The sequence below is a fragment of the Lissotriton vulgaris genome, chromosome 6, assembly GCF_964263255.1.
Source record: "Lissotriton vulgaris chromosome 6, aLisVul1.2, whole genome shotgun sequence".
Lineage (NCBI taxonomy): Eukaryota > Metazoa > Chordata > Amphibia > Caudata > Salamandridae > Lissotriton > Lissotriton vulgaris.
The window spans coordinates 1,785,761,620-1,785,774,690 of NC_141694.1; the positions used below are offsets into that span (position 1 = coordinate 1,785,761,620).

The 13,071-nt window shown below is 42.3% G+C and overlaps 1 protein-coding gene across 1 annotated transcript in view; it reads right to left on the reverse strand.

Moving 5' to 3' along the window:
- Positions 1-515: 515 nt before the first annotated feature.
- Positions 516-13,071, reverse strand: part of LOC147709484 (uncharacterized) — a 189,232-nt gene continuing 176,676 nt past the window's right edge. Inside the window, exons 8-9 of the mRNA XM_086926004.1 lie at positions 12,508-12,596; positions 516-1,227 (exon numbers count right to left, since the gene is read on the reverse strand). Coding sequence (XP_086782130.1) covers positions 1,217-1,227; positions 12,508-12,596 — 100 coding nt within the window. The 3' untranslated portion in view covers positions 516-1,216. The remainder of the gene's footprint in view (positions 1,228-12,507; positions 12,597-13,071) is intronic.

Sequence of the window (13,071 nt, forward strand, 5' to 3'; positions counted from 1 at the left end):
CCCAACATCCTAATAGGCCCCTTAATCTCAGTAGCTTGAATCATTCTACATAATTACATTTTGTTATATGACAAGCATTGATTTATATTCAGATTAAGAGCATAAAATATCTGTGCAGTTTGAAAAAAATATTCCAGGGACATAGCTAAGTGACCTAAGCATATATTGCTCTGATCTCTACAGAGCCCAAAGACCACAGATTAAGTCATAGACAACCACAGTTCATCCAAAGCTAACATGAGTACTGTTAATTCTGTAGCAATAACAATACATATGTCATTTGCGGCATTGTAAAATGGCAAAACCCCAATACCAAGGGCTGAAATAAAATATCAATATAATTACGTGTTTTGATAATACAGAAATTCTGAATGTAATTAGAAAAATATTTTCATATCATGAGATATAATTAGATCAGTGATTACGCAGAACAGTTCACTAAAATGTAATACCAAGAAAACAATGTAAGCATTTTGTTTGCAATCAAAATTAATCAGGAGATGGACATGTATATTGTGGTCTTCTGGATTGCCATCGATTTCACATTTTAATACCTATTTTCGATCTGTGTAATGCTTAATCCAGACAACAAAGTTTTCTTTTAAAGCCACACACAGGGTAGGATTTAAAAATATAAAATCCGACAGATCTGCTAACTACACATATGCCATGAAAGCAGTTTTTGTCTAAATTTATTCGACATTTGCCAAGACTTTAGTTTTCTTACTATTTGATTACATATTATTATTTTTCTTCAAGATTAGGTCTGTATTTGCAACAAATTGATATGCTTTTGCCACATTCACGGGTAAAATTGTAAATAAGGTTAGACGTTCACAATTCACTACGAATAGAATTTGACATAAAAAAAACTACATGTGCTCTACAGTGTGAAAGTAAATTCTCTAGGCCATGAGTACATTGCGAGTTAAAGGCCTTTCACCTGAGACAACCTGAGAAAACTAAAACTACCAGGAAAATCAAATCTACAAATCAGAGTCCTGGCAACTGGGAGACTAATGTAGGAACAATGAGAACTTTTGAGGAACTAGATAATTCCGGTTACATATCACAGAACATCTCAAATGAATTTAGGACATTACACCTGTGGTAAATACAAATAAATGCTGTTGCTGGTGTTTTCGCTCCATCAAGTTGTTTGCCTTCATGCCGTGCACATGACACCCCCACTGCCAGCAGCCTTGTTCTTGAGTGATCAGGGATTGGCTACGGAAAGAACAAAAAAACATTAAGCAAGAGGAATTTGGGAAGAACATCACAAATATTTGTATACAGCAAAATATATTTCCATGTATTTGCAACATGTGAAGCAAATGATTATTGCGCACCTGAGCCGGCACCTAAATAGATGTTGGCTGTATTTGAGATTGCTGTCTGTAGATGCTGTCAAGAGCAGTTGCCTAGTAGTGTATCATGGGCCCTTATGTAGGCACCAGAAATGGGCCTCTACCCCCTGTTTGTTAGTAAAATACAGTCATAACTGAGGTGCAGAGGGCCATTCACTGCACCGGCTGCACCAATGATAGATGCACCTCTGGTCATCAGCAAAGTGCACAATGATTGATGTTTCCGTCTCTGTTTTTTCCTGCCGTTGGTATTTAATCAAACATTTAGGAGTTTTGGCATTAGACTTTGAAGCCCTGATGACCATCTGTACTCCCAAGGATTGAAGCGATGTGCAGCAATGGAGAGGGAGACTTGTGTTAGGTGGTCCCTAGGAGAGGAGCTTGGGACTGGAAGCATGGGAGTGAAGGGGCAACTTGTGTTCTGACCCTCTGGGCCTTTTCTATTGCTGTACACTCATCACTTTCTGTCCTGCAGAGGACAGTTCTGCCCTTTTCCTTTTTTCTGTGACTTAACAAGATATTCTCACACCATGAGCCTTATTTACAACATTTTGCCGTAGGGCAGTGCTGATGGCCTTCCTGCTGTGCTGCCCTATGATAAAAGAAAAGAACAGGATTGCAATGTATCTATCAAATTTCTGACCTTTTCCCCTGGGCTGGTGCACAATGGGCTGTTATGTGCCAAGCAGGCACCTTTTCGCCATGGTGCAGGGTACCTGCGTTGCAGGGATGATTGTTTTTGTGCAAAAAGGGACACCTTCCTTCACAAAAGCAATCACAAGAGGCTTTTTTCTCCATCACTGTGTGCTGCATAATGCAGCACACATAGAAAAAGGAAAAACAAGGAGAAATAAAGGTATTTTTGGCACTGCCTCAGAGTTCCAATTCCTTGTAAATCTGGGACAGTGTCAAACAGCCATTGGTGTTGCGGGAAATCCCCACAGCAACACCCATTGCATGGCCCTTGAAAGCAGAAAACTGGGCAACGATATGTACAAGGCCACATTAAGCCACACACATTGGCTTAGTGCTCAATCATAAATAAGGCCCCTTATGTGCTGGGTTATCACAACACACATAGGAGCTTATTTACAAGCCCCTTGCATCGCCTTGCATGGCCATTGCTTCACTTTTTTGAAGCAACGGCAGAGCTGCATCTGCTCCATATTTACGTAGATGTGTCACTTTTTTACAGGCTACATCGGTCTTCACCTGCGTGAAAATAGCCTGTGCCTCTTAGGATTTTAATATATGTAAGGAAGGCGTTCTGTCCGAAACAACTACCTTAAAATTGATGCAGTGTATTAACCACTTTTTTTTTGTCAAGCTGCCTGCCGCTGCTCTGCCACTGCATCACAATCCCTACCCCTACCAAACCCAGGCATAGGGATGATGCATTGGTTGTGCCCAAGGCACAACACCAACTGTAGTGACTGGATTGCAATATGCAATGAAGTCACGAGGTAAGTGGGCCACATATGGTAAGCATGTGCACGTAATTTCACAATTTGTGACATTACGTGAATGAATGAATGAATGAATGAAGGGTGTTTTTATACCGCGCAAAACTTAGCCCCAAGGGGCATCAAGGCGCAATACGGACAGACATGGAAAATCCAGACTCCAGATAACTAGACCAAAAGGCCATTGGGAGAGCAAGAATCTAACATGCTTGAGAAAAAAGCCAGGTCTTGAGAAGTTTTTTGAAAATTGCCAAGGAGGATTGACTGGTAAGCTCAAGGGGAAGGGAGTTCCACAGTTTGGGAGCCAAGGTGGAAAAGGCTCTACCTCCCCATCTAACCTTAGCAAACCTAGGGACTACCAGCCTATTCTTTGAAGATGAACGAAGCGTTCTAGTGGGTATGTAGGCACACAAAAGAGATCTAATGCTTTCAGATCCTGAGCCAAGGATAGCACCATGAGCCAGACAGAGAATTTTGAAGGGGATCCTAGAAGGAATCGGAAGCCAATGAAGGTCCCTTTTGGCCATTGTTGCAGACGTTCTCCTAGGAAGGCTTAGAACCAATCTGGCTGCCGCATTTTGCACCATTTGGAGGCGATGGATAGAGCCTTTATTGATGCCACCATACAGGGCATTACAATAATCTAGCCTCAATAGTACTAGGCCAGCTGTTGCTTGTTTCCGGGCTGCCAAGGACAGGTAAGGGGCAATTTTCTTTAAAATTCTAATGGTGCCACAGCAAATAGACACTGTCCTATTTACGTGGGGGTCGAAGGAAAGGGCGGGATCAATTTGTACTCCAAGGTTCTTAGCAATAGGAGTGGGAGTCGGACAATCTCCCAGGGATGGAGGCCACCAGTCCTTTGACCAGAGATCTTGGCTCCCTCCGAAGACCATAACTTCGTTTTTTTCGCCGTTTAATTTCAAGAAAGTACACGTCATCCAATTGGAGACTGCCTCCATACAAGCTCTAAACTTGGAGGCGATCTCTCAGACTGGCTGGGTGATGGATACCAAGATCTGTGTATCATCAGCATTTGACAGCACGTCCAGGCCAAAGGATCTTACCACCTGTGCAAGTGGGGTAACATAGATGTTAAACAGTAAAGGGCTCAATGAAGAGCCCTGAGGAGCCCCACATTGCACCTTTTGGGGATCGGAGAGGAAGTTGCCAATTTTTACTCTCTGCTCCCTGTGATGGAGAAAGGAGGAGAGCAAACTGAGGGCAGAGCCTCCTAATTCGATATCCTTGAGCATGGAGATCAGTATTGACGGGGACAGGGTGTCAAAAGTTGCTGTGAGATCTAATAACACAAGCAGCGAAGGATGTCCCTTGTCAACCTCAGATCGAATTTTGCTTGTCACAACAGTGAGGGCAGACTCAGTGCTGTGAGCTGATCGAAAGCCGTGATGAGAGCTATCAAGCATGTTGGAATTTTCAATATAAGTAGACCGATGTTGATTTATGTGAGATTCCAGAATCTTGGCTGGGGCCGGGAGTAAGGAGCCGTGCTGATGTTACACAGACAAGACGTGTATGCGTCACAACCAGGACCAATATGTTTGGTCGCAAGGTGACTGTCACATTCTCACGCTTGATCACATAGGTCGCCATTCATTAGGTGATGCATGAGGCCCATAAAGTCCAGCCCTTTGTCCTCTTTCCTTTTCAGCATTTGAAAGAGACGTCTGACAGGACGTATTTTCTTCGGTTCCTCTGATAAGGAGCTGATATGCTCAGATGTACGTTGGGGTTTCTTACGCGTTAGAGTGCAAAAGAAAAGAGGAACAGTAATACGTACATCTTTACAGGTGTCCCTCATGAAAGATGGTCACACAGAGTTCATTAACTTGTCCTTATTTTGTCCTTACAACCTCTGCGAGCTAAAGTCATCTGGGTACTTTCCATTCAGATCATCTCATTTGCTAACGGACTTAAACGAGAAAATATAATTTAATATAGTGTAAATGCCTTGTTCTATGTCAGAGGGCTTCTTCAGCTAAAAACTCATGATCAGGTCATTCAAGCATCATAGAAAATCTGGACATGAGTCTGTAGAGAGCACCTGAATTAAGGCCCACGATAGACAAGCTTCCGAAATGGAGCCAATCAAAAATTCCACCTTTGCTCGCTGATGTAAAAAAATGTGACTCGAAATCTAAAAATTCCAGTAAAGGATTGTACAATGTCCCTCATCTTTGAAGGTTACCCTGAAAAATGTCTGCTGTTACCAAAAAATCAAAGGTTCGGGTAGCAAATGTTCTATCTTAGTGCAATACAGTTCCTGTATCTCTGTTGTTGCAACAAATTAGGATCCATTGTGCAGGGCCAGGGAAGATGCTGGCACCACAATCTGTAAGTGCAGGGTGTAGTGGGTGTTCCAACTCACCTGGACTAGCCTGTTTGAAGAAGGAGTGACTCAGTTCTGTAGCCCTTTTGCCTGACCACTATAAAGTATGTGATATAAGTATTCTTCAACGGGTAGGGTCAGTTTCAGGGGAAAAGGCTCAAAAGCAAAAAATAATCCAAGAAAGGCAAGGCAGCTTGATCAGAGATGGGAGACAGAAGAGAGACCAGGCAGGGATCAACCTTAACCCAAACAGGGAAGGACCAGGACACTCCAGAGAAGGTTCATTATAAAGAGAAAGTGAATCATGAAAAAACAACTTAAAAAAGTATAAAAATATTAGCAGGAGGACATTGATGCCAATGAAAAGTACTTTCAACTGTGCTGCGGTGCAATTTATCTTTTAAATATTGTCATTTTACATGTTCTAGAAAGCAACAGTTGTCCCAGAGGGTCAGTGCCCATCTAACTTTGGGTAGTTTAACAGGTGAAAAATGTGCACCATCTCCGATCAGACCTGTATGAATGTGCCTTTGGTTATATAGCAAGGACTGCTGCCTTTACAACCTTTCAGGTCAAATGTCTCTCAAGCACATTCCTCTGAAACCAGCCATTCATCCAATTCCTGATGGTGGAGAAGCAATCACTGAAGCAAGAAAAGAATCAGCTGGATAGAAGAGCATGCCCTAAGCAATTCTAAGCGGTGTCCCACAGCGCAAAGTTTACTCTGGCCCAGGATGCTGCGGTCCCGCCAATCATGTTATAGAGAACAGTGGTCCCTATTCAGGGAGAATACAGTGTGATAGATAACCATACACTAGAATAGAATGTATGTCTTTTGTCCAGCCGGACAAGAATTTATTTTCAGAATATTTTTCAAAAGTAGTATCAAATAAAACATTCAGATGACAAGTGGGCACAGCCGTGACCCACAGAACACAAGACAGAACAACGAACACAGAATTGGCGAAAAGGCAAGCCAAAATGGGTCTGTACACTTGTACTCAGTATAGACAGACACAAATTAATCATTTAACACAGTTGCACAATGTGTTATAGCTTGAGTCTGGTGCATAGGGTGTTTGGGTGTCGACGACGTTTCGATGCCAACATTAAATATAGGGCATCATCTTCAGGACAAACAAATAATGCATTGCTGTCTTGATAATAATGTATCACACCTTTTTTACAATTCTTTACATACAAGAAAGGAAGAAGGGGGAGAAAGAATGGAAAGGAAGAATTTTAACCACATATGACAACAATATACTAGGCATGTTTTCAGCATAACGTTTGTGACTTAGGTGCTTGGATTTGCGTGATCAGAGTGGACTGAATTTCAAGCAGAAGTGGTGACATTTCTCTGGTTTATAGTGAGTGAGGATTGAAATTTGTGTCGCAGTGACGACGTTAAAAAGGAGTTGGTTGAAGTGATGCTGATTTATGGTGCTTAGTGCAGCTTTGTCATGACATCGTGAATTATTGCAGCGATTCAATGGAGAAAAGACAAGTGAGTATGATAATAACCAGTCGCCATATTAAAAAACGACGAAACGGCGCAGTGCCTGATCATGAGCAAGGTGTTCCCAGTGAGTCAGGAGGAACAGAAACGGTGCGGTGCGAGAGTGAAACAAATATTCTCGTGGGTGAACCCAGAGGGCAATGGGGAAATTACGTAAGGTGGCAGAGAATCAATGGTTCACTATAGGCGCGAGGGCGCTCAGAATCTGGACTTTGGGGGCTGCTGGCACCAGCAGGATCTAAATGATCAAGAAGCAGAAGTGGAGGTTTCTCAGTTTAAGAAGGGGTGGAGTTGACACGGGAATTGAGAGTAAAACAGAATAAATTAATTACTAATTCTGTTTGCTTAATGGCAGAAAGTCCTGTTGGGTGCTGTGTGGCAGCTGTAGGAAAATGCACGATCGCATTACCTGGAAGCAGAGAGGGGTAAACATGGGTTAGGCGTGAACCCGCCACGTTACAGAGGTGGTGTCCAAGGAATCTGGCAATGCTACTTACTTCAGTGAGTGTGGGCAGTATCGCCGCATCTGCTTCGGAGTTTCAATGGAGACTGTCGGTTTGCCGAGGCAGAGCTGGTTAAGGCATACTATCGGTAGAAAGCGAAGAGGGACTGGTTAGGGCACACTATCGGCAGAAAGCGAAGAGGGACTATGGGGTTACAAGGGAGCTGAAAGAATGGGAAGGAGGCGGCCATTTTAAGGTGGTGTGGGTTGCCCAGGAAAGGTGCAGAGTAAGTGACTTAAAATGTGATTACACGAGCATGTACATGCAGAGTGGCACAGTTTGTGACTTGAATACATGTTACAAGAGACATCTTTATAAAAGGGAGGTCCAGTCTTTAAGGCGATTGAGGCCACTGTGGATGCTATTGGTTCTCAGAATCCAATGGAGCTCTTCCTTGTTGAGTAATTGTGAAGTGTCTGCCCCTCTCCCCTCTCGGGGGTGGTTTGATCACTGTGATAATTGTCCATTTGAGATAATTCTCAGTATGTCCATTGTCCGTAAAGTGCTCCACTAGGGGTGCATTCGCCGTTTTACACCGGATTCTGCTGCGATGCTGTTCGATCCTAAGCTTGATTTTCTGGCTTGTCTGGCCTACGTAGATCATTTTGCAGGGACAGAAAATTGCATACACAACGTTTACTGAATTGCAGTTAGAGAAATATTTTCTCTCAAATTTAATTGCTCCGTGCTCAAAGGTTTTGCCTTCAACAGTGTAATCACAACATATGCAGCTACCACATTTCACATGACCTGTAAGAGTCGGTAACCCCCATGCATCGTTGATAGTTGTTTTTTGGGGGGTTTTGGGCATGGCTGCCCGGACTAGATGTTCTTTAATGTTTTTTGCCCGTTTAAAGGCGAACAGTGGGCGTTCAAGATTCAGTTGGCCAGCATTTAGCACAGGCCAGTGTTTGACTATACTCTTTTTGATTGCATGTGATGCTGGTGAAAATGTATTGACACAAATTAGGCGTTCCTGCATTTTCTTAGGTTTGGGTTCTAGGAGGGTTTCCCTAGGGCAATACCAAGCGCGTTTGAGGGAATGGCGCACCAATTTCTGTGGATAACCTCTGGCTCTGAGCTTATGGCTTAGTGTCTTGGCCTGACTGAAATAGTCTTCCTTAAAATAGCAATTCCGCCTTAAGCACAGGAACTGGGAGAAGGGGAGTGAATCTTTGAGTGCACGAGGGTGATGGCTGCTGTAGTTCAATAAGGTGTTCCGCTCAGTGGATTTGCGATGGAGACTCATGGTCAAGCGGCCTTCTGTGTGTCTTATCACTAAGTCCAAGAAGGGAAGTGATTCTTTACTAGTACTGAGTGTGTAGTTCAGGCCTCCGCTGTTAATATTTAGCCAATGATGGAATTGTGTGCTGCTCTCTAGGGAGTCACTCCACAATAGAAAAATGTCATCTATATACCGTTTCCATAAGGAGATTCCTGTGTGGAAAGGGTTAGACGTGTCTAGGATACATGATGTATCAAGGTGGTCCATATAGAGTATGGCCAGGTTAGGGGCGAAAATCGCTCCCATTGAAGTGCCACGCACTTGGCCGTAGAACTTCCTACAAAGACAAAACATTTTTTTGTTAAGCAAATCTCGAGCAGTTGGAGAATAAACACGGTAGGAACATTGTGTGGGCGTGGACGTGTTTCTAGCACTTTTTCGATGACACAAAGGGACTCATACTGGGGAATATTAGTATACAGCGATTCCACATCCAACGTACACATGGTGCTGGATGTGGGGTCAAATGGTAGCTCCTCAATGAGATTACTCATGTCCGTACTGTCTTTTATGTAACAGATAGTACCCGGGACAAACTGTTTTATGAAGTAATCTATATAATGTCCGAGGGGTTCTAGAACGGAACCAAAGCCCGAGACGATGGGACGGCGGGTGGGGACTCTGCGTTCCTATGAATCTTAGGGAGACAATAATAATAATAATAATAATCCACAATGAATGTTGGATTTTGCTTGGTCATTTCTGGTGGGCTAGACAACGGAAAGAGGGCTTGTTGTCTTGCGATATGTATGAAATGTCATAATTTGATTGGCCCGTTTGTATGTAACTGATGCTAGCCAGGAATGTGAATTTTAGCATAAAAGACTATGCTCCGCTCTATGAATTTGTGCAGTCTCTAGCGGACCACCCGTGTTGTGCTTCGTAGACCTCGGTTCCTGGTTGCAGCCAATAAATGTGGTCTTTGACGTCACCGAGAAGTATCCCATGTCTCTCTATGTATTCTAAGACAGGTGAACCCGAAGACATCGGGCGTTTCCCCTGGCGCCGCTGGGTCCTAAAACCCCGTTCTTCATGTGGCCTTCTCAGAACAAAAAGGAAAAACCTCAGCCAGCCTACGGCACCTCCTAGAGGGCCTACACCCGAGACTCACCTTGCCTGCGGGGGAGAACACCTTCAAGGCAAGGTAAATCCGTCCTTGGAGCCCGAGTCCCACCACTGCACTACTGGCACATTGTTACAGATATGCCTCACCTGGATGCGGGGAGCCCGACACAGTGTGAAATAAAAGCGAATGTCAGCAGAGAGCACATTGTTTGCTTTTTCCATTTTAAGTTAGACATAATGGTTCCTAGAGAGGACCAACTTAAACAGGTAGGACCTCGGGGGACTGGTGTGCGTGGGGACTTTATGTTGAGGAATTTGTGCTCCTTTTTTGATAGAAAGCCTGTTTCCAAGGCTTCTGAGGTGACTTGAGAAACTAATTTCTGGATTTCATTGGTAGGGTTGCGAGGTAATTTACAATAATATTCAGCGTGATTGAGTTGTCGCAAGGTTTCTTTTTTGTAGGAGTCTATTTCTTGAATGACAATCCCTCCACCCTTGTCCGCCGGTTTTATCACGAGGGACTGGTTATTTTTTAGAGTGGATAAGGCATTTTTTTCTTGAATGGTAATGTTGTAAGGTACAAAAGATCGTTTAGTTTCAAAGTCTGCAAGGTCTTTCAGAACAAGTTTTTCGAATGTGGGGATCTCAGGGGGTATCATACCTGCGGTAGGGGAACATTTAGATGGTGGTTTAAAGATGGTGTTGCAGTGTTTTGGTGGAGATGGGTTTAAAATAAAGAAGCTGTGTAGGCAAACTTTTCTAAAAAACCTTAGAAGTTCAGTTTGTGCGTCCACAAAGTTAGGGCGTATGGTTGGCACGAATGATAAGCCTTTATTGAGCAGTGAAACTTCATCAGCCGAGAAAGTGTGCTGTGTTAGATTAAAATTGGGTAGAAGACCTTTCTCTCTGTTTAATGTCAGATCAGTTTCAATAGGGTCGGGTTCTGCTACCAACGGTAATGTTGGAGGCGGGTGAACCATTCGCCTGGGGGGTTTGGCGATCTCTGTGGTTGTTATCTTTTGCCTGCCCCTGGAGGCTCTTGCTGGCCACGTCCTCTCCCTAAAAAATTCCTGTGTGATGGACCTGGGCTTTCATGTTGATCAGAATTGTCTGAGGAGTCAACCGAACTATCGGTGAACCCTACGAAGTTTTGTCTTTTATTATATCTACCCCAGGGCCTCTGGTTTTGTGGACCACTGTAGGACCGGTTGGTATAATAGTCCTTAGAGAGGTACGGATATGCTCTCTCCTGAGAAAAGGCTTTTATATCTTTCTTAACTTTGGTGGTTTTCTTGTTTAGTTCAATTTTGTGGAAATCCTCAACAGTTTTTTGTATTTGTTCTAAAAGATTCACCAACTAAGGGAGACACGAGAGGGCACTTACCCATTACTTAGGTAAAAGAGTGGAATATGCTCCCATGGTAATACAGGAAGTTAAAGGCCAACTGCGGAAAGGAGTCCCAGCCAAGGCACTGCATTGGGTTCATGTGAACAAGTCCTGAGAAACCTACAGCTTGTTTTCAGGATTAATTTGACATGTTTTCTTAAAGTTGAATCTTGGACATAATAGGACTCTGCCCGTTCAGTTAGTTTTGAGTCAAACTGTGTCTGTTGAAATAGCATAGGGCCCAGGGTTTAGTAAATACTGCATTCAGTAAACAATTGCCATGAAGAATCACCTGAGCACCGAGTCTACAACTCACTTATGTGTGGGTTTAATCAACATCATCAAACTCTCTTTGTTTTTCATTTCCCAATGAGAAACTTGACACCCTCAAGTTGGCTGTAAGACGTTATAACCAAAACTCTAAGGCTCTAGTTGGTGTTTTTTTGAGCCATCATACCAATTTGCCATGATTTTACATTGCTTCTTTTGGTGGCCCACCAGGGTTTACAGCAATACTTTAAGACAATTTAGTGACTTCAGATTATTTTATTTGTATTTATTATTTTGCTGTTGTTTCTTTTTTGTTAATTTCTGTTCATCTTTCCTTAATGTTAAACTTATTGTATGTTGATAAATTGTTCACACTTTGACTTACCAGTACTGTTGTGTAACTAGCTGTTGTAGATATTCTGAAAGCTCTTTCCCTGAGGATGTCGTGCTGCTTAGGTCAAGCTACCAAGAATGAGCCAACATATTCCTTACAGAATCAGCTTAAATGTGCACCAGAGTATTTGGACCTAATGATAGCTCATCAAGTTTGTTCTCTCTCTCTCTCTCCAGATTAGCATGCCTATTAAGTTTAAATTCAGCTTTAGCTCTAATAAATGTAATCATAGATCTTTTAACAATTGCTACTTTTTATGGATATATTTTGCCAACATAGATTTAAACTTAGCAGTCATATTTAGTACAATTCAGGGCTGTTCAATTTTGGCTAAGCCTCTTTTTCTTTCGTTGTCACCTAAAATAAATGTTACTTTTGAGTATCGAGTTCTGCAGTCACCCAATATCACAGAGTGTCTGATGGATTTCAGCAGACATGGTTAAGAAATTAAGCATAGTCCCAAATGAAGGATAGATATTGCATTGCCTCCATAAAAAATCATTCAGTTAATACCTTGCTTTCTATGGACTTTTTCTCTGTGCTAAAATAATTCTTAAGTTGAATTTTGTATAAAGCATGCTTTTACACCATTTGACATAAACATACTGATACCTAAAGATTCTTTCTGTTGAAAAACATTGGCATAAAAGCAATATCCTCAAATATCACTTAGAGGGAATAGCCAAATTCTATACAAGTCTAAGACTAATGAACAGAAAATGAAACACATGTATTTTAAAATACAAAATAATGCAATTGTTGAAAAGATATATAAGCTTGACTTTATATTACAACATGCTGCTTACATCATTGCTTGTATTTTGCATTTATTGTAGAGATATGAAGCAGACTCATTGAAACTAAAATTCTTTAATGTAAATAAAAATACTTTTCATATACTTACTGCAGAGTCCATTGTCACAGTTGTCAGGGCATGTACTGCATCGGGTACCTTCTGTGTATGGTGTTTTAATTCTATCAACATAATTTCCCCTAAAGCATTGGAAAGAAATATAAAAATTGAGGGGCATCTCCAGGTCAGGTATCAGCATTGCCCATCCCATTTCTAGACCTCTTTTGGATCAAGTCATAAGTTTTTTAGAGAGCAGGTCTGATTTACTTGAAATATAGTTATCACATTTTGTAGTTGTCTGTAAAACTAGTTTTTCTACCAGTGTCTGTATGCATTTGGCTGTGAGGTGCTCTGGTTGATGGCATACTGGGTCGAAACTTGTGTTCTACAAGTGGTAGGTGTAAGGCTGGTGATGCTACGCAAGTAGGGATTGAGCCTTGGATATGAGTTGTGAGAATAGAGGATGTATTCTCCATCAGTGGATGATGTAGAGGATAGGTAGAGGAGGTGGACTTGATGGGCACATTTCAGGAGCCTATTCCTGGTGCGAGCAATAATGTGGATATCTGAGTGGGAGAAGGGATGAAAATGAAATGGGTGATAAAAGTAATGGGT